Source organism: Pleuronectes platessa, chromosome 16 (genome assembly GCF_947347685.1).
Source record: "Pleuronectes platessa chromosome 16, fPlePla1.1, whole genome shotgun sequence".
In the NCBI taxonomy this organism is placed as follows: domain Eukaryota; kingdom Metazoa; phylum Chordata; class Actinopteri; order Pleuronectiformes; family Pleuronectidae; genus Pleuronectes; species Pleuronectes platessa.
This window is the reverse complement of record NC_070641.1, coordinates 22,893,218-22,914,918: the sequence shown is the minus strand read 5'-3', so window position 1 is coordinate 22,914,918 and position 21,701 is coordinate 22,893,218. Positions and strand designations below refer to the sequence as shown.

General features: G+C 44.7%; 2 protein-coding genes across 7 annotated transcripts; both read right to left on the bottom strand.

The window, feature by feature from the left end:
* Positions 1-576: 576 nt before the first annotated feature.
* Positions 577-12,478, bottom strand: ilf3b (interleukin enhancer binding factor 3b). Of its 6 annotated transcripts, none has more exons than XM_053443813.1 (18): positions 12,389-12,478; positions 11,228-11,304; positions 9,968-10,191; positions 9,680-9,863; positions 9,115-9,262; positions 7,153-7,244; positions 5,929-6,024; positions 5,507-5,618; positions 5,301-5,398; positions 5,112-5,223; positions 4,899-5,012; positions 4,589-4,794; positions 4,321-4,497; positions 3,945-4,226; positions 3,650-3,782; positions 3,498-3,545; positions 1,545-1,964; positions 577-1,398 (listed from the first exon to the last, which is right to left on the bottom strand). In XM_053443813.1, the coding sequence occupies exons 2-18, from the start codon at positions 11,228-11,230 to the stop codon at positions 1,253-1,255; spliced, it is 2,595 nt and encodes an 864-aa protein (XP_053299788.1). In that variant the 5' UTR covers positions 11,231-11,304; positions 12,389-12,478; the 3' UTR covers positions 577-1,252. The 6 variants fall into 6 exon arrangements, with proteins under 6 accessions (XP_053299788.1, XP_053299791.1, XP_053299790.1 ...); XM_053443816.1 differs by having other exon boundaries at positions 3,945-4,211; XM_053443815.1 differs by having other exon boundaries at positions 5,301-5,389.
* Positions 12,479-13,941: 1,463 nt separating this feature from the next.
* On the bottom strand, positions 13,942-19,948 carry LOC128459063 (prostaglandin E2 receptor EP1 subtype). The gene is made up of 3 exons (XM_053444166.1): positions 19,581-19,948; positions 16,929-17,833; positions 13,942-15,539 (listed from the first exon to the last, which is right to left on the bottom strand). The coding sequence occupies exons 2-3, from the start codon at positions 17,784-17,786 to the stop codon at positions 15,264-15,266; spliced, it is 1,134 nt and encodes a 377-aa protein (XP_053300141.1). The 5' UTR covers positions 17,787-17,833; positions 19,581-19,948; the 3' UTR covers positions 13,942-15,263.
* Between the last annotated feature and the right edge of the window lie 1,753 nt (positions 19,949-21,701).

Genomic DNA, 21,701 nt, shown 5'->3' with positions numbered 1-21,701 from the left:
TAAATGCATAATGGCATCTTTAAAACCATTCCTTAGAATTTTTGAAAATGCAATCGATACTGTGAATTTTGCATCTTTTCATTCCTTTGGCAAAATTATATTTTATTAATAATACAATTATGTAATTTAAAAGCACTATAATACTTAATAAAAGATTTAAAAGAATAACTTAGAATCTTAATATTTAAACATAAATATTACATTTTCATCACTGCCTGTTAGTATTTCAGCCTCTCTGAACATGTTAAATGTTCTTGTAATTTTTTGTAAATTCATATAGTTTTATTATGTGATATTAATATTGTGAATTTAGAATTTTTTGATTAGAAAATTTATGCAACGAATTATTTCTGTATATTCAAATGCTGGTGCATTAAAATATATCTTTTTTGATACTTGTATTTATTTCTTATTTCATTTAAAACATGTGCTGTATCTTTTTATGAAATATAAGCTCCCTCTATTTTAACTTTATTTCATCACACATGTGGGTATTATTTTAACTTACCCTTTCTAGGACACTCATTAATGAGCTATAGAATTAACCATATTAATAAAGTATCTTTGAGACATCAATTCAAAATAAAAATCATTTATTAATACACACTGTTATACATTAACAAGAACAAATCCCACCCAATCAAAAAGCTACACTGAGTAGAGATGTGGATAGAACATCAGAATGTAAGTGTATTTTCCCGTCATCTCCAAAACCATTGATTGAAATAACTATATCAGGTTAGATAAAAACCAAAGAAGGATTAAAATAAAATACACACATTGAAGAAGAGACTGAACTATTTGGGTCAATTGAATTGTTACAAAAAGTACAACAACCGTCGTAGTTTCAAACTACATGATTTTACTAATTCCATTATGAGAGAAAAACGTTTGCCCACACAAAGTCTTCAGAAGAAAGGAAATCAAACCAGAGAAGGTGAGTAGCTTCTGACATCAGCCTTCAAACTGAGTGATGAGGACTGGTAGCACATTTAAAAATAAAAAACATAATTAGAATAACCTAAAACCACAGGACTAAGCACTGACCAGACCACTGAAACCACTAAACTTAGCCACGACCCAGGTCTGACATCTCACTTTGTGCCCACATGTGCTACGTATAAACTCAAAAGCAGAGAAGCAAAGAACATGGACAAGGCAGAGCGCACGGGGCAGAGCCGTCAATCACTTTCTTTGGAGGAGGCTTCACACACACACAGATGCCTGTGAGTCCCAGACGGAGTGGCAGAGTCTATCTGTACTGGTAGTTCATGCTTCCGTCTCCTCTGCCGTAGCCGGTTGGGTTGTGGTACTGAGAGTGGTTGTTGCCGAAGCCCTGGTTGTTGCCGCTGCCTGCTCCTCCTCCCTGTGAGTTGTAAGTGGACTGGCTGTTGAAGCCTGCAAGGGAAGAGACAGTGGAATTAGGTAGAGGTTTTAATATGCTTGATTTGCTTTGACCGGAACCCCCAGAGAATCTATTGTGAAGAAGAAGAAAAGAAATGTCTGAATGAATAATCTTACTTAAAACAATTCCTGTAACTCACCATCATAACTATAGTCTTGGCTCCCCCCAGTGCCCCCCGTCACCTGGCTGGGATAGGCAGTGCTGTACATGTATCCACCTGCTCCACCCTGGTTCTGGTTGAAGTTCTTCTTTCCCTGCCCATAACCCTGGCCATACTGGTTATAGGAGGCCTGCCCTGAGGGACTGGTGGACTGGTAGCCCCCTGCAGCTGCACTGTTTGTCCCCGGAGGACCTGGAAATGGTGCCTTCGCTCCCTTCTGCATGGGGGGTTTCTTCTTCGGGACTTTGGCGGCAGCAGTGGCAGTGTAGCCGGCGTCGTTCTGGTAGTACGACCCGTAGGAGCCCTGTGCTTCATCCGGTGCTGTGCTGGCTGGAGGGCCACCGGCCGGGCTGCTCGATGCCCCGTCTCCTCCATTTGTGCCACCATTGTTATAGTAATCTGGGAAACAACAGCACGGCACAGTCTTAAAACGGGCATAACAGGATATATTATATTTATATACATCTTATACTTCTGCTTGCATATTGGCACACTCATGTAAATAATGAATTCAGACCCTTGAGTAAGACAGAAGTGACGGTGACATTTATTTAAAAAAAACAACTAAAATCATAAAAAAGGTCATCAAACATCAGGTTTTCCATTTCAACCGATCTGTGTTTAACCCTCGTACCAACAAGCTCAGCTCATCGAGGCCCGATGCTGTTACACACGGGACACACTGCCAAAGTAAGACCATCATGCATTCAGTGTGGCTGGGACTAAACAGTGTTGCTGTTATCACACAGAAACTGCAAAGTTCCTATAAACAGTGTGGTCATTTTTAAAAAGCAAGGCAGAAAATACAAAATAAGCTCAATGCATGTGACAGGAAGGCTCGACAATGACAGAAGAACAACTCATGCTAAGACTCTCAGTATTATCATCTCGGTAAACATGATGGAGACAGAGACAGAACACTGCTTCTGTCTTGACAAATGTCCCAAATAGGCAGTAAGTTGTCCAGCTCCTACTGGCTTTCACTCAAATCCTGATCCAAGAACAAATCCCTGGTCCCAGTTCTGACACGTGGAGAAACTCTACGGTAAACCAGCCCTGCGGTTCAGGGGAGGTCCGGCTGTTCGGGGGCCGTCCACGGCAAGTTGAGAGAACAGGAGATGAATTATGGCTACGTGCATGCAGGGGCAGATCGTCTCCTGGAGGCTTCAGAGCGTGACAAGTGGATTGGCAAGACAGGGCGGAGAGGCTGTTTATTCCCAGGGTCGCGGACTTGGTGGTGAAGGGAGTTCATGATGCTGTTGCAACATAATTGTGGATTTTGTCAATTTTTTTTATTCCTCTCTACAAGACTGTTTTTGATTTTTCTAAAACACTGGGGGGGAAGATCTATGTTGCAAACTCGTGGTAGCCATAGCAGTCTGAGACAAAGTCACCTAAAGAGTGAGACAGGGCAGAGAAGGGGGGACAAAATATCAAAATTAGATTTGTTTTCTGCCATAAAAAGTGGCAGTTGAATGACTCGTTGGGTCAGATTACATTAAAACTGAGTTATTGGGCTTTTAGATTTCTCTGCTCCTGTCACGCTCTGGTAGGCCAGTCCTCAGAACAGGCTGCCAGAAGGACGGAAAGGTGTCTCATAAGAGGGGACTTGTCAAAAACAGATTCAATCCTGTGGCTTAAAGCAGAGAAATGTAAAATATGTGAACTGGGAACATCCCAACAAGGTTTAGTATCAACACATCTTGATTTCTCTTTGGCTAAAACTGTTTTCAGCATTACGTTACATTCTCTGATAAACACAAACAGGTGAGAAGTGATTTTTCCAGAGTCCTGTGGCAGGTGCATCTTCCTGCCACCGCACACATCAACATGCCCGATGGTTCAGACACATCTCACTGGTACATGAAAGCCTAACTGCAGATTAGATAAGAGCTTGTATCCAGGATTATCAAAGATCAATTGAATACTCACTGTATCCGGAGTTAGCGTTGTTCCCGTAACCATATGTGCCGAAGCCACCTGGGAGGAAGACGCATAATCAATAAGCTGCTTTCACGCAATAAATCATAATATTCATGGCTACTGACTTTATTACCAGCTCTATGTCGATATTGTGCTTTTACCTCCTTGGCCGTAGCCTCCTCCATTATTGAAGCCCCGGCCTCGGCCCCTCCCACGACCTCGTCCACCTCTTCCTCTGTGCAGGCCGGGGTCTCCGCCTCCGGGGGCTCCCATCATCCCAAAGCCTGGAGTGTGCTGCAGAGGAGAGGAACACTTTATTATGAGGAGTCTGCTGCTGAGAACATGAGACCTGATGATACCACTGGAGCTTGTTCATCAGTTTGAATCTTTCACCTTCAGATTTGCATATTCTTTTTTATTAATTTTGTGTCTGTAGGTGTTTTTCTTGGAGCTTACCATGGGTGGCCCCTTTTTCTTTTTAGCGGCCTCGGCCACAGAGCCTTCAGGGAAGAGACGCTCCAACGCAGCCAGGGCAGCATAAGCCTTCGCCACCTTCTTATTGGATCCCGTGCCCTCGAACTTCTGACCATCGATCTCCACCTCCATGACGAAGCGCTTGTCGTGGCTGCCGCCCGTCTCCGAGATGAGCTCGTACTTGAGTCCGCGGCGCTTCTCGTTGAGCTCCATCACCGGGTTCTTGCCGTGTTTGGTCAGAATCGGTCCCTGTTGACGATCAGTCTGAGAGAGTGAGACAGTGATGCGAGAGCTTTCAGCTAATTTTGGGAAAAACACCCATTTATTACTCGCGAACACAAAGAGAGGAGCGGCCTACCTCTCCAGCATCAGTGGCGTCTGCAGCGGCTGCTCCTGTGGCGGCTGGGGGCGGCTCGACGGGCGTCACCACCGGCTTCAACTCTTCAACTTTCACAACTGTTTCTGTCTCCTCTAGTTTCACTGGATCCGTGGTCTTTACCTCCACGCCTGTGGGCAGACCCATGTACAGCAGGACCTGAAAGAGACCACACAGATTCAGCTCTGTCAGAGAAACAAGGAGATGCAGATCAGAAAGTTCTGAGGCTACATTCAAAAGCTGTGCTCACCTTTACAGCTACGTGCAGCTTGGCAGTGCGTTTGGATGGACCGGAGGCTTCGAAGGTCTTTCCGTCCACTTCTACAGCCATAGTGAAGACAGGAACGTGAACTGGGCCAGTTTGGGAAATGAGTTTGTACTGGAGTCCTGGCTTCAGCTGATTGAGCCTCATCAGAGCGTTCATGGCCTGGGGGGGCTCGGCCTTGTCCTCTGGAGCTGGTGGGACGGACAGAATGAAGACATTTTTAAGACCTGTGGCAAGAACGTGACCTCTCAATTTGAATAATTGTGCTTTTCTTTCAAGTGTTGAGAGAACTTACATTTCTTCTGCAGCTTTTTCTTCTTCTTGTTGGGACTCTTGTCATCGGTTCCCTCCTCTTCCTCAATGGGCCTCTTCATTGGTGGAGCATACGCCGTACTGGGTGGGATTTGCACTGAAACAGGGACAATAAAAATGTTATAATAACAAGGTAGAGACATAATCAGTACATGTATATATTCTGGAGTCACATTGCGTATTAAGTATTGGTTACCTGTGTAATCGATAGGAGTCTCACTGCGAGGTTTCTTGGGCATCTTCGAGGGAAGGGGATCCATCCCCAGCACTTTGTGAAGCTGTCCAAAAGCTGACAGCCTTAAGGCATGCTGAGGACACGACACAGTGAGTCAGAGGGAGGTTCACATTCACCTATAGAGCTCACATACAAATCTATCTCACTCACTTGTGCACTGGCTGTGATGTCTTCTCTCTGCTGGTGGTCCAAGTGACTAATAGCATCTTTGGATTCCTTCTCACATGGATCTGAGATTCCTGCAGCATCTGCAACGCAGATTTCATTTAATAACATTTAAAACACACGGGAAAAGCTGAATTATGAGATTAAACAGTGCGATTATAACAACTGGAGAAGAAACTCTGCATACACACCTGCCATGAGGATTCCTGAAGCCAGACACTCTAGAACTCTCCTCAGAGCTTCTCCTGCCCCCATGGGCCGGTTCCCTGTACCAATGGCTTTCTCACAGATCAGCTCCAGAGGCTACACAGCGGGGGGGGGGGGAGGGAGACGTTGTACGAGGAGGCTATTTTTAAGCTTGGCCACGAGCACAGAGAGATTCTAGGTCACTGCGTAATGCAATTTAACCGAGCTGGTGGTGCCTTGCTTTTTTTGTATCCAGGCAGACAAAATGTTTACCAAAGAGATGTGTGGAAGTTAATAAAGATAACTGATGTTCTGAGCAGCCAAATCAGGATAACAAAAAATACCCCCCTACAAATATGGATGTATTCTCAGAAGCCACAAAGAGCAGAGCGTCACAAAGACTGGTGAGACCATAGAGGGGACTCACCCAACCACGAAGCGGGGCCCATGTGGGGACACGGGCGCACAGGTCCCTCAGAATCCGGATGACGATGACACAGGAGCGGAGTCCGTTAGCTCTGGCCTGGAGACACAAGCAGAGGAGGGGGAGGAGGGGCACGAGGATGACAAGAAGCCTTAGTCAAAGAGGAAGAGCGTGTGCGGCATAAAACAACCAAAATATCCAAGTAAATGGAAAATTAATCAAAATGAAGCCACACAGACTTTAACAGATTAACTTTGTTATTATGGAAATATTCTAAGATACAAGATGATAAAAGAAAGTTGTGTAATTTTTTGGGGAAACCCTAGTTATGACCCTTTTCACAATTAAAGCCGTAGATGATTGATGGTGAAGTTATAAGACATAAAACATTTGTTTGAGTGAAAAGAAAAAAAATCAAGCTGATCACTTAAGATCAAGAGGAAAGGAGTCGATTAAATCACCTCGAACTTAAGAGCAACTTTAACGTGAGAACCAAGTGAACTATTCAAATAAGGACGCGCTGATGAGTGCCGTCACTGAAAGGGTTAATGGTTTAGTCAGAGGCAATTAAAAAAAAAGTGATAAACTATGACTCGAGGTGCAATATTCCTGTGGATTTGGTAGCACACAATAACGAAACAGCCAGAGAGCAGGAAAGGTTGAGGCCACACTACAAAGACAAGCTGCAGAGATGGAACACAACATTGTTAAAGTGTGAAAGCCAAAGATGACACAGGCCACGATACTATGAGGTATCAGCAACATGGTTCATTATTTAAAAAACACACATTTTCTCTTAAAAACTACACAATGCGGAAGCAAACAATGCTCTACTGGCAGCTTGCTTAAATGTGAAAACAACAACTCACTCACACCAACAATTATATTATAGAAATATTGCACCTGGACACGTGGTGTATTAGCCCCAGATTTTTTGGGAGTGAAGCTAATAAACTAAGAAGCAGCGATGAACGTCTTTTAAATGACACTGCAGTGGAACCTGTTAAGTGAGCAAAGCAACTCTACAGCAGTGTAATGACAAAGGTTTCCTGGAAACAACAGATCATCAAGTTCTACTACAGGAGGAACACTTCAAAAAGAGTTAAAAAAAAAGAAGAAATAAAAAAAACACATTGAACGCCCAAATAAATGACAAAGGAACAAACAGCATAGAACCAAACTCAAAGCTACTTCTGTTTTAGAGACAAATAAAGGCAAGATCCAAACCTGGAACCACTTAGCGTGGCGGAGAGACGCCAAGGCAGTTAGGCATTTCTGCCTGTCCAGAACATCCGGGGGATCGTTGACTGAAAGCGTTTCTATTGGCAGGTGGAATAAGAAGACAAGGTACAGTTTGACCAAGGGGAGTTCTGTCAGCCGGCCAGGGGGAACACAGGCAGCCTTCCCAAACCACAGGCAGGAGGGGGAAGGGGAGGGGGACCCCTCCACTGGAGAACCATCAAACGCTCCCAACCTCCCAGTTTATACGGGTTTATCAAACAGGCTTTAAACTTAAAACCCACCAGAAGTGGGTTAAATCTTTACTTAGTAACATTTTTAAAAAACAATGTGCACTTTAACCCATGAAGACCTAAAGCGCTGAATAGAAAGGCATTGTAAAACCTAAGTATCTTTTGAACACGACTCTTTTAAGCTTTAACTTTATTATCATTTAGAAAAGCTTTAATTTCTCAGCCTCTTAGGCAGAAAGGGACTTGACATAAAAAAAGTTTGATAGCTTAAACATTTGGTTTCCATTGTTAATCATTACTGTTTCCCAGAACTCCCTAAGACCCCCCCCCCCACACACTTTCCTCCTCCTCAAACATGTCCTGAAACATCACCTGGGCCTGAATCTTCTTTCTTATTCTTTTCCTCTAAATAAACTGATGTTATCTACTTCAATATCGTCCTCTTGACTTAGATCCTCAGACATAATCTATAACTAAACTTTACCATCTACACGTCCCTGTGAGGAAATCAGCGAATCATAACGCATCTTGTCACAGGTCAGGAGAACGTCTCATTGAGCTTTAAGAGGAGACGCAGCACCACACACTGGTTTTAAAGGTTTATACACGCATCTGGTCTTTATGGGTTAAAAACATCAGCTTGTAACAAATGGGAGGTTGTCTCTTCGTGTTCAACTCAAATGGACGCTTCAGTGGTTAACAAGGCGTGCTTTTCTTTTCTGGTGCCAACAGGAGGTAGAGGCCCTCCCCTTCGCCCCTATACTGGGTACACTGCACTTTGCCCCTTCCGAGACAGAGAGCGGCCAGTTGGTCAAAGGTCCAGCGTCCCTAAAAATTGACAAACTAGAAGGCTTGACAGAGAGAATCAGAATTGGAACCACAGGCAGAAGTTATCAGATGCACAAAAAGTGGGTATCAAAACAAGTCCACACTGCAGCAAAACTGATGGCTTAAAAAGTTAGACCCAAACCGGGCATCGCTGTTCGCACAGGGCTAAAGATAAGGACACGGGTTGACACCTGCAACAACCCAGAGCCTCACCACCGCTGAGATCTCTCAACTAGGAGATTAGCTACTGGAAAACTTACTTTGTTTATGTATTAACTATAACAAAGTTGATCAAACTGCGTAAAACTTGTATTACTGCCTAGGAACTGGGGCTGATCCCAGTTCCAGGAGCACAATCAAATGTCCCTGTGTCGTTATCTGTAAGCCTGAGCCTTCCTCTTATGGAACATCAGAGACAGTCAATAGCCCACTGCTGGGTCTCGTGACCAGAGTCAGTTTCACCTCATGTTTTGCTTCTCATTTTTGCTGCAATGCAAACCGTTCATCATCAATGATAAAAACACATGCAGACAAAGTGGTCTCTCTCTCTTTTTGTATTTGGATAAATTCTCAGTAAGCCTTCATTTCATTGGTGACCTTGATCATCAAGGGGGAAAAAAGCCATGTCAGTAAACTACCTGCCCTATACTGTATATTGGGCCATCAAAAATGTACAATTACATTACATGGAACTACGAGAGTGGCTAGCGAGCTATAAGCATAGCACAGTTTGATTATGTGACGGTGCATTTCTTGTCCCCTAGCTCCATTGAAGGCCCAATAAACAATATCTGTCTAGCCTGGTCTCCTGCCTGGCCTCCCTGCTGGAGGCAGGACGCCACTAAAGAAGGAAGAGACTCAACATGACAGTCCTTGTGTAGGCGCTTACCACCGGCGGCGGCCTTCTCAACCTCCTCACGAACCAGAGGGGAAGTCAAGTGAATGGTGAGGGTGAGAGGCGGCTCCTTGGCGTTCTTGATGATGATACTCGCCTCGCGGATGTTCTGGGTCACCACATACTTGTCTTCTACGATCAGCTGTGAAGGCGGGAAAGAGTCAGGGATGAGAAATCACAGCAGATTTATAGAACAATGATGTTGAAGGTTCTGGGATCTCTATCATCCTTTATGGTCTAAAAGTCAAGGTAGATATTCCCTCTAATTAGTTTGATCGTTGATCTTTACCAACGTCAATCAGATGAGGCAGAACAAACTGGCACTAAAGAAGTGCAACAGAGATGAGAAGGAATTCAGATGGCTCACTTGTCTTTCCCCCCCGTAAATACTTTAGTATTCTAACACAGGAAGTTATTTGATGATTCAATTTTTCCCCCTGAGGTGATGGTTGAAATAGTCAAGTGAAGCATCTGGCTTCTCTCACAAGACTGGTTAGTCTCTAATAAAATGGGGGGTTTCATTATATTGACCACTGAATTATCAGGGGTCTGTTCTTACCTTGAGCTGTGTAACAAGGTTTTCAGACACCCTCTTCAGGAGGTTGGTGGTGGGCTTGTCCTTACAGAGGAGCACCAGCTCCAGGTCCAGGTCCCCCTTCAGTAGCAGCCCTTTGGCCACCAGGCCCACCCTCATCACCCCCCGCAGAGTGCGGGTGGCCTGGTCTCTGGGCTCACCTCCAAAACTAAACAAGGACAAAGGATAAGTTAAAAAAAGGGACACTTGCTGAGAGAACAGGCATTTAATCATTTCTTTACTAACTGAACAGAAGAAATTACATCTTCTCACCTTTCTTTATCTGTGTCTGTGGCATCCAACTCAGGCTTAGACACTCCCTTCTCCTGCTTATCCAGCCAATCAGAGACCGACTTGAGGGCCCGCTCTGTGTATGACACCATGTTCTGTACACTTTCCAGCTCCTCTTGAGTCGGGTAGATGGCCGAGTGCTTGGCCATGACATGGCGGTCATCATTCATGAAGACACGCATTGAGCGGTGGCGCATTGGGGGAGGCTAGCGATGGAAAGAAGTAAGATCACGAATAAAAGGAGAAATGAAAAAGTGGTTCCAGAGTTCACAGCGACTAGTTTACACCAAATCACACCACAAACACTGAGTGATGAATGCATCCAGGCGGGAAGTTAGTAACTTTGTCATAGTGCAAAGCTAAATCTGACATCTACCTCTGATGATGCATCACCATGCTACAAGTTATTTTGGGAGATCCAGTGTTTCCCCTGGACATTTTATTCAAGCCGAGAATATTCAGGCACTCAAGCTGCTTTCAGACGTGCACTGGACTGCGCAGATCCTCTGTAGTTTCTCCAGAGGAGGTGTACGTGTGAACGATCCTGTATTTCTACAGACTTTATAATAGGAGTTCAGGCTCATAAGTGAACAATCCCTGATGATGCTTCTAACGCGCAGCAGATGCACAAAAAACTACTATCTCATGGTGAAGAGGGTTGTTATGCAGGTATAGAACACAAACGAAGATATAAAGAGAGTTTGTGGTTGTAAGAGATGAAGATCTATGCAGGAGGGGTAATACATCACTTCCTGATCCAGGTTTTATCCAGAACTGCTATTCAACTGAGGCCAGTGATCCTTCTTTGTGAGGCTTTTATAAAGATAAGACGGTTCTACTTCATTAAACGGAAAGACCTATTTTCTGTGCCACTCACTTGTCTTTGATTAATTAAAAACCGCTGAGTAGCTTTGCCTCATGTCTTTGCCAAGCTCCCAACACCAGTGATTACATAAGACAAATGTGTGCACAGGCAGCCGGAGCCAATTTAAAAAGGAGAGCTGTGGCGTGGAAGGAGCAGCATGTGCTCCGAGAGCCCCGGGCAGACTCCCAGAACCAAACACTGGCACCAGTTCTTTGTCAGCTGTTCAGATGTGACATATTTGTTTGCTCTGTTATCAGTGACACACAACAAAACGATCAGTGTGCCCTGTGTACTGAGAGCCCGCCTGTTGTCTGAAAATTACACAAAACACACATATTCAACTTCAAATAAAATTAAGACTTAAATGACATAATTACCATTGTTGCTATGTTCAGTGAGCGGCAGTGTTAGAAGAGGTCTCTCTTTCAGCAGATGAAGATGTTGCAGTCCGTCTCTATGGGGGGGGAAATCATACACAAAAATGTAAATATTAAGAAAGCTGCACAAAGGATGGGTGGTTGGACACAAGATGTTTCAGAAAAAAACATTGAATGGGTTTTTCTCCAGCTCAGTGAACTGGGAGTCTGTTTTTCTCCCAGTGAAGTAAAGCTGCCGCCAGCTGTAGAGACAGAAGGAGGTTTGTTGGCACAGCATCACATGCCTCAGAGACACAATGCAGCCCTACGTGCACAGGCAGACACACAAGCTGACAGACACATTCATGTGCACAACACACACTGTTGTTGTGTTAACTCAGGAAACAGAGACGAGCAAAGTGCAACGCCACAAGAATCAGATGCATCTTAAAGTAGAGGTCAGTCTAATAACCTTTACACGTGACTCACTCTAAAGAGGACGCATGCATTTTAAAGCCCATGAGCATCACCCATTGTGAGTTGCGTTGCAGTCAACAAGTTGCAGAAGCCAACAGGTTAAGCATCACAACTAAAAAAAAACACACAAGCGGAAGATTCACCCGCTAAACCTGCACCGGGACCTCGAGTAGTTCGGTGAGAGGGATTTAAAACAGAGCAGGAACACACCGGCACGCGGAGCTCACTGCTCCATCGGGGGAATTTTAAAAACAGACGCCATTTTAATTCAGTGCAGAAGCTGACAGAAGCTAGCTCAGAAGCTAGCTAAAAAGCTAACAAGCTAACACCCCCTCCCCTCCAGACACACAATGCACTCCTCGCCCACCCGAGCTGCACCGACCCGGGGACACACGCACCCTGAAGAACACCGGGTAACAAAGATCCACACCGACAGGAGAGTCGTTAAAACACCGGTGAGTGGCCTTTCGGTCAAAATGGTCGAGGAGACGACACCGAGACCCCTTTCAATGATTAGCCACAGCTAGCACCTAGCATGCTAGCTTAGCCTAACAAAGCCGAATGGATGCGGGTCTGCAGCTCAGAGCAGGCCCGGACCAGAGCACCCCACACCGGCCCGGTTCGTGCTGCTCGTGTCATAAGAACATCCAGCACTTCTCCCCGTGCTCACAGACAGAAGACATCAAAGGACCGTTAGGTACTGACCGGCTCACGGACGCTGCTGCGCTGTTGCTCCCGATCTCTGCTGCTGGAGCGCAAATGGAAACCTGTGGGCAAACCCCGCCCCTATCTGAGAGCCGAATGGACGGAGGCTGCCTGGATTGTGTTCCCATTGGCTGCGACCTCGGAGGGTACGGTAGAGGGGCGTGGTCTATGATGGAGGCTTCAAATTTAGTTTTCTAACTCAAACAACTGTTCTGCATGTTCTCCATGTTCTCTATTTTCTACATGTTCTACATGTTCTCTATGTTCTACATGTTCTCTATGTTCTCCATGTTCTGGGCTCTTCATGTTCTCCATATTCTCTACGTTCTGAGTTCTACAGGTTCTGAGTTCTCCATGTTCTCCATGTTCTACATGTTCTCTATGTTCTATATGTTCTGAGTTCAACATTTTCACCATTTTCTCCATGTTCACCTTGTTCTCTATGTTCTGAGTTCTCTTTGTTCTCCATGTTCTGAGATCTGCATATTCTCCATGCTCTCCATGTTCTCCCTGATCTGATTTCTCCAGGTTCTGAGTTCACCATGTTCACCATGTTCATCATGTTCTCTATGTTCTGAGTTCTCCATGTTCTCTGTGTTATCCATGTTCTGAGTTCTCCATGTTCTCCATGTTCTGAGTTTTCCATGTTCTCCATGTTCTCTGTGTTCTCCATGTTCTGAGTTTTCCATGTTCTCCATGTTCTCTGTGTTCTCCATGTTCTGAGCTCTCCATGTTCTGCATGTTCTGAGGTTTCCATGTTCTCATTGTTCTGAGTTCTCCATGTTCTCTGTGTTCTTCATGTTCTCTATGTTCTAAATGTTCTCAATCTTCTGTTGTGTTGTGTCACATGAAGGTGTTTGCATCCTATTGGACAGTTAAGCCTAACACATGCTTACCTTAATCCTTTGTCCTTATGTCTTGTTTGTGATATGATCTATAACAGAGTTGGTGTCTCTCTGGGCTGTTTGAGGTAGAGATGAATGTCCCTGAGCGTAGACACTACAGTGTGCTGCTGTGTGCCCTTCATCTACAACCTGACCCTGGGTGCTGAGGAGAGAGAAAGGAATATGTGTGGAATGAGACAATTCTCTTAATGATGTTCTACAGATGTAATGTGCCTGGAAGGTCAAACATTCCTCCACATGGAGGAGGTGTGTTTATCTTATACTCATCTTCTGCGGTGAGAAATACATTTTTTCATGTTTTTCTCAGAATGGAATGTTGTTGAAAGTCCTCTGAGAGTTCGGAGGTGGATTTTCAGTTAATGGTAGATGTAAACACATTGTTACAAATTTAATGTACACATAATAAACATATCCTCTCTCTGTGGTCCACCGTGTGGAGTTCTCCTGGTGTTTGTTACCTCCTGTGACAGCAGATTCCGAAAGGCTCAGTACGATGAATATCAATATTCAACTTGACAGAATCTGCATTCTTCTTTCTTCTTATAGTGCAGGAAGAAATCACTGTCACTGTCAAAATACAGGTTTGTATATAGGGGTGAGAAAACATCTAAACATTTTATGGAATAGAAATGAAATGTCCCATAGAAATAGCTGTTGCAGAATTTTAATACAGTTTCAAGACATGAGCCAAAGCCACTGACAAACTGTAACAGAACCATTTATTTTGTAATCTGACATTCACCTTTATTAATTAGCTTTGGTAACACAGACTTTCACTTCAGTCCCCACTCATGTGAGGGAAATACTGTTCACACACACACACACACACACACACACACACATTCATATCACAGCATCACACTGGACACACACAACGGTGTTTTTCACATCTTCAAGCTGAGGTAAGAGCACAGCTTTTTCTTTTGCTCTCTCACGTGAGCATCTACACAAGTCATTGACTTTTACATTGTGTCACTGAAAAAAAACAAACATTGAAAGACACTCGTGACTTGAGATGTTCGCTGTGAGACTCCAGACACTCGTCACTCGGGTGGAAGCCATCGTCCTCCCGCCCAACTTTATATTTACATCTGCTCTCATAGAGGACAGACTGCCACGCACACCTCCGAGCCATGGTGCATCGTCAGCAGTTTATAAGGAGCTGGGGCGTCCCCCCCCCCCCCCCCCCCCCCTGTAGTTTAACACTGTCTCGTTTCAACCTTTTCACCTCTTCACACATAGACTGTAAATAAAGATGGCCGACGCTCCTCCTCTTCCTCCCACTATAGGGACATGAAGCCATGATATCCTGGGAACTAACAACTTCCCTCTTGTGTATTTGGAGCCAGAAGCAGAGTCTCAATTAATGGGTGACATCCTTCGCGGGCTGCATTTAAAGGGGCGTGGCGTGGGGCGGTCCCATTTTAACGCTCCTTCAAATGTGGCTGACACATGTGTCCTTCCATCCCCGAAAGAAGAACAGCTCCAATGGGTCCATCCTGACCAGCCCCTCCTCCCCCAGGATCCATTGCTCTTCAGTGATGATCTGTTTCGAAGAGGTGATGGTGTCAGCAAGTGACATTTGGGAGGGGGGGGGGCGAACCCCACCAATCGTGAGTCAGTCTCAGCTAACCATCACAAAGATTCACCCGTTTTTAAATGATTAAATAATTAATTTAAACCAAATGTAGCAGAAATATTACAGAAATCATCTTTTAAAAAAAAGTTAATAAGGAGGTGGGGGTTTATGACCAATGCTGCAGCCAGGCACCAGGGGGCGGTGAAGACACTTGGCATCACTGTAAGCAGCTGTCATGTCGTCCATCTTTATTTACAGTCTATGCTTCATAAGAAGAAGGAAACGTGGCCTCGTTCCAACAGAAAGAAATCTCTTTTCATCCGGGACCTCATGAGACTGAAGTCAGTTCAGGATGAGAAGCTGCCGGGTTCAGTTCTGACCATCTGATCCTCTAACTCTTATTAACACTGGATTTCTCCGAGTTCTGAAAGGAGCTGACGTCCCAGCGGGTGGTGCGGAATGTGCTCCCCTTGAAGCTGGCCTGCTTCTTGGTGATGCGGTAGATCTTCCTGAGGATGGCCCGCCGCAGCAGGATGTAGACCCACGGGTCCAGGATCTGGTTGCAGGTCGCCATCCTGACGCCCGTGATCATCAGAGCCCGGTAAGTGTCCCGGTCGCCGCTCAGCGAGCCGCTGTAGGACCGCAAGGCCGACATCACTCCAAAGATCTGTGGAATAAAGAGGAAACAGCCTCAGTCGTGTATTATTGTTCGATCTAACCAGCTCGGAGGAAGGATGTGATCCGGGTCAGTGAAGAACTCATAAAGTCTTTGGTGTGGATCCAGGAGCTTTCATGAACATTCTCTTACGATTGTGAGATAGGAAGTTTTTCCCTGTTTTCACTGTTTTTCCCAGAGAATAATTGACGGATCTTGATTCAATAAAAATGTGGCATCTTGAGGGGACTGATATTTATGACACCGTGAAATTCGATGCAGCTTGATAGTATTTAATCTCCTGTTGGGCCTCGGAGGAGGTAGAAACTCTAATGTGCTCTTCTAGCATGTTCGTGTGCAGGTTTAGAAATTTGCTTCAGATCCAAATAAAAATCTGGATCTAGTGAATTTATGGCTTAACCATGAGACTGTGGGGCCCTGGTGGAAATGTGGGCGAGTGTCATTGTAGTTTGTATGATTTATTTCCTTTGAGTGCAAAAAAAGTTGTTTTTACATATTCACCAGTTTAACTACTTGTAGTATGAGTGTGATGTCAAACTCTAAACTAAATAAACTCACACAACGTTCTTCTTTAAAATCCCAGTGGAGTTTGAAACATGTCATCAGTAAGTTTATGGATAAAATGATGAGGAAAAATAGATCTAAAGAATTTCCATAAAAACATGTGCTGTTCTGGGACATAAACAACATATTTTCTGACCTCAAATACACAGGAATTAAAAAGGAGATTATGCAACTTTAGGCCGTTGCTATGATCCAACTCCTATTACGGTCATAAAGTCCTTTCATGGTTAATGTTGTCATGGATGCTGCTTTTAGTCAGTTGTAATTATTATGAAATTCAAGACTTCCTGTTTCCTGTCATTTACAAATAGCACTTTCACCACTCAGCGTGATACGAGCCGAGCATCTGCGGGTCGGCTCACGTTGTCTTATTATGGGAATCAAACTGTGACATTTGACTGAAGCTATGAACAGTGAGTCAGCTGATAATCGTCTAAAGTGTTTTGCCCCTGAATCAAAAAGATGTTTCAGCTTCCTACTCAGTAAATCTCTCACCACCTGTCCTGAGTGACAGGTCACATAAAACCTGCAGAAACATGAAAACACATTCGTCTCGTTTGAAACTTGCAGCATTCCAGAGCTGAACAGAGGGTTTGAGGGATTAACTCTCATATTAAAGAACTTTTAACGGAATAGAGGATTTAAAAACTTTAAAAAAACAATCAATAAATGCTGTTTGTGAATTCCTACAACTTGAAACGTCTTAATTGTCCTCAAAACCAGCCTCAAATCAAATATGAACATCTCATCATGTTGGGGTATTAGAATTTGCTTCTTTAAATGTTTATTAACTGGAGTTATTTAGACCGAACTCACCAGCAGAGGGCTCCAGCAGATGCAGGAGGTGACCATGATGCCGACCAGCTGCACCACCATCTCCGTGTCATGGGACCTGGCCGAGCGGCGCTGGGAGCTGCACCTCTTCTTTAGCCGGGCTCGCACCAGCGTGATCCCACTGATGGTGTTACACACAAAGGCCATGGCCAGGGAACTCAGCGCCAGTCCAGAGAACAGCATCACAAAGGCCAGGTCCGTGGCCTCGGTGTCCTCCATCACCCGGATGAAGCACCACGTCCCCGGGTACTGGTAGGTGTAGGCCCCCAGGCTGAAGAAGGGCAGCATGGCCACGCACAGCGCCAGCAGCCAGATGAGGGTCAGTGCCATTTTAGTCCGTGCCGTGGTCACCAGGCGTGCATGTAGCAGAGGCCTGGTGACGCCCAGACAGCGCTCAGCAGCCATGGCACAACCCAGGAAAAGTGGGCACAGGCCGAAGAACACCATGCACCCCCCCAGAAACAGACACGAGGCATCAGGGTCCCCCTTGAATTTGGTGGTGTTCGGTGTGGAGACGGCTACTGCCGAGTATATCCTCAACACCAGGGCTCCGGGGATCACATGTCCAGCCAGGTCTGTCGCCACCAGGGAGCTGGCGAAGAGCAGGAACGTGGCCTTTGACCGGCGGCGGAAGCGGTTGTAAGCCTTGGCCAGAATGACCAGGGCCACCACGTTGAACAGGATGCCCAGAGTCATGCTGAGGCCGGCAGCCGTGGGGTTGTTCGGTGGACGGGTGTCATTACGGGCGACGGCCTCCACCTCAGGCCCCATGGTGGTGTGGTTGGAGACGGGGGAGGGGGAGCTATTACCTGAGGGGCTGTTGTATTGCATCGCCAGCATCACCACCGAGCCCCGGGCCCGATGTGGTTCCTCTGGCTGAGACGGTTCTGAGAGGGAACAGAGAGCGGGTCAGCGTGAGACAGGAACACTTTATTAAATATTATATTTCTCTCAGACCCTGGACGGCAGCACCCCCACCCCCCCTCCCCCAATATCTCAACCTCCTCAACCTGGTATAACTAGTCTATCGTGTATCCCAGTTTAACCTCAGTAGCTGTATGTACACTCATAAGGTTTGTGATGGGGAAATAAAAGTATAAAATAGAACAAAAAGAGCCAATAACATTACAATAAATCATAACAAACACAGTTAGCTTTAGAATCCAGAAGGAAATTCTTCTGCCATATTTTGCTCCTAAGTTACAATAACAAAAGAATAAAAACAATCAAAGAAATAAAGTATTTAACAATATAACAAATGATTTAAAAAAACAACTATAAGAAGTACATGAGGAGGAAATGTATAAAAAAATATTCCAGCTATTTTTCTTTTCTTGGAGAAAAAGCAACTAATCAACAAGCTGTTATTTCTTATTACTGATTCCACTGTCATCGTTCTGACACCAGCCAACATTCAAAGTGAAAACAGATGTCAGTCAGATTAAATGACATTACAACAAAGTGATTTAATAAAGTATTTTTCAGCCAAAAGAACATTTGATACTGTCTCTTCTCCAGCTCCTCCTTCCCCCCAAAGGATCCTGTGCAGTCTCAACATGTTGTCAAACACATCAGCATCCAATCGGAGGTTTGGTTCGACCTTTGGTTTGACTGGTGTCGTCTCTGAAGGCGGGAGAAGCCCCTCCGGACAACGTGACTCATCTCTGAGGCAGAGAACTAATTAGCTCTCAGCTCTGTCTGACTTCTTCATCCCTCACTTTTCTCTCTGTGCACCAGGCAAGTTCTGGCAGTTTCTGTTGACGGCGAGCGCATCGCATTCCTCAGAAACATGCAGTTACTGGGAAGCAGCAGCGAGGAATCATCAAATCCAGATCACAGCCCAGTGTACGTGCAAAGGGTGTCGGGGCAGAAATCCGGTGTTTACATACGAGTCTGCAGGTGCTCATATCAGTAAACTCAAAATGAGACGATCGAATATTGCAAACATGTTGAACTATTTGTATTTGCTGATTTTAAACACTTTTTTCAAAACGTTATTCTTTAATATGAATCTCAATATTTCACTTATTTAGTGTTTGGTGCGTGTCATTGCATTTTAGAATCCTACTTAATAAATAATGAGACTTAATACCTGATGATTCATGTGTAATAATGACACTCAGGCTTTATCTCTGTTGGTGAGTGCACGGTGAAGAAGCATTTCCCTTCCAGCGATCACATTTTTGACTCTATGACAACTTTTTTTCCATTTTCTTTTGAAAAGTTTTTCACGTTCTGAAGTCGGTGTTCTTTATAATATAACGTATTAACGCCCAATAAAGAATGTTGACTCCAGGGCAGAACCTTTGTGTTTTGAAGCAGATAAAGATATTGAATCTGCCTTTGGAATAAGATTGAGATATTCAATGACACTTTGATAAGGACAGTGGCTCATAAGACAAATGAGCTATAAATCACATATATAATAATAACTCTATGGTACGATCTGTGTAAGTCTGCAGGTTTCAGGAGCGTTTTCCCTCCAGCTGTCACATTTTCATGTTTTTAAAGTGGGCGTTCCTCAAAATATTTCTATTTTCTCATTTTAAAATTATTTAAAAAATGAAGATATCTCCCAAATGACCCCTTCAGAGAAGATGGGGTTTTAAATTAGATACAAGATCTATAACCTACCTTTGGAATAATAAATCCATGGAGACAATCACGACCGCTTTGATGAAGACAATGACTCATAACTGAAGCTGTGACTCGGATGAGGTCGTCCTCCCTTCACACGTCTTCTTCACCTGAACTGTTTCTTCATTATGCAACAGACCCACTGTGCAGGAACTCCTCTCTCGCTGTGGAGCTGCCTCCTCCGTTTCATTGCACAAGCGTGTCTCTGCTCCTGCTGTTTGCAGACTGCTGCTTTTATACGCTGCAGCGCGCTCACATTCCCTCTGGGTGGCTCACTCAGAGAAAAGCCTGATTTCCAGGAGGCAGCAGCAGCAGCAGCAGCAGCAGCGGAGGAGCAGAGTGAAAGGGCCACTCAGAGAAATCCCAGAGCGGAATATGAATATTTTAAAATCCTGACTCCACCTCACAAACCAGTCAGAGGATGCAGCTCTTGAATATTAAGCCCATAATAACAACAACCTGTATGGTTTCAAATCAAACACGCAGACCCGCCTGAGGCTCCAGGAAAACACCCATTTAAAGATGTACTTTTATGAGCAGTGATTACGGCTTTTAACTCAAATATGTATGACTTCATACAACAACACCTCAGTGAGAAATAACAGAAAGCCCAAAGTGATCAGAGCCAGATCAGAGTCCTCAGTGTAAAGGCTGTTTGAAGCTGTTTGACGTGGACTGCTTGTGTGTTTTACGGCTCTGGAGACTCATCTGATGTCTGTTAATTGTTTAGAAATGAAAACTGCTCCATCGAGCCTCATCTGTGCAAACCTCAGAGGACCTGTGGTCAGCGCTCATCAATGGGAACCAGCTGTGCTCACGCCACTGCAAACATCTCTCTCAGTGTGTAGCTGCAGCTGGAAATGCAAATGGGTTCCCAGTCCTCCAGGAGACCCACCAGGCCGGTGCTGCTGGTGCTGGGGGGCGGGGGTTAATGCTCCAGGTCTCGCCCCAGGGAGGAAAAGCAAACTGATTCCTGATCAGCACAGGGAGAATGAATACAAGGATCAGTGCCACATCAGATTCCCGTCATCGCTTCTCGGGCCATATCGCTAAAATCATCTGGAATTCCTCCTCCAGTGAGAGGTCGTCTTATTTCACTGTCCCCACATGTCCAGAGAGTATAACTAAAATAACATGTAGACAGGATCTGCTTGTACACAATGCAGCTCTTTGTCCGTACACACACACACACACACACACACACACACACACACGGCACCTGTGTGTTGAAACACATCCTCTCTGACTGGCAAGGCAGCGATGCATGGACTTGGCCAGTGTGTGTGCATCTACTCATGTTGTGTGTGTGTTGCCAGGACACTTGAATGAAAAAAATTGTTTTTTGGAAAGCTCACATTCAAATCCAGGTTGTGTATCCCCTGTGTGCGTCGGTTCCTACACACATTTACATATAGAGTCGGCCAGTGGAGCCATTAGGAACCGGTTGAGCCGAGGTTAATGCCTCCCTCTCTGTTGGGCTATAAAACTCAGAACCTGGATAAAATCAACACCTGATCTGGCGGAACCGAGGAACCAGCCGGAGCTCGTGAAAGGAAAAGCAGCATCTGGGCGAGGGATCTATTGAGAGGAGACGCCATTAGGATTAAAAGGCAGGAAGTCAATTAGAAGGCAGGAGAAAAACAAAATACATCTCATGGTGGGTCATTTAATAAACACACAGCTTCAGCCACAGAAGCATTTAAAGACATAAAAGTATTTTCTTTAGTGTGATGACAGAAAAACATGTGTCAGGAGGTGAAGTGGTTTCGAGGGGTTCAGAATCAGAATCAGGTTTTATTGCCAAGAAGGTTTTACACATACAGGAATCTGCCGTCGTTTGTGTTGAGCATAAGTATACAAATATGAAAGTAAACAATACACAACAGTGTATAAACATCATAAACACAGTATGAATAATAGATATTTACACAATGAGCGTTACTGGCCACGGAGAGTTCAGATGTAACAGTCACACTCTTCAAAGTGAAGGAGTCCTGGTTCTTATTGATGAGGTCGGCTGCAGTTTGGGCAGAAGACTGGAAAAGCTGCAACATAAACACAGAGAATAGATGTAGAAACATATCTTTAAAGATTTCCATTGTTCGTGTTTATGTGATT

Excerpts from the sequence above, each read along its gene's own strand:
- ilf3b (XM_053443813.1), bottom strand. Across the intron at positions 5,399-5,506 it reads TTCAGGAATCCTCATGGCAG|ATGCTGCAGGAATCTCAGAT; the intron begins GTGTGTATGCAG and ends TCTGCGTTGCAG. Across the intron at positions 1,965-3,497 it reads CAACGCTAACTCCGGATACA|ATTACTATAACAATGGTGGC; the intron begins GTGAGTATTCAA and ends GTTGTTTCCCAG.
- LOC128459063 (XM_053444166.1), bottom strand. The coding sequence starts at position 17,786 with ATGCTGGCGATGCAATACAACAGCCCCTCAGGTAATAGCTCCCCCTCC. Across the intron at positions 15,540-16,928 it reads TCTGCTGGAGCCCTCTGCTG|ATCTTTGGAGTGATGTCGGC; the intron begins GTGAGTTCGGTC and ends TTTATTCCACAG.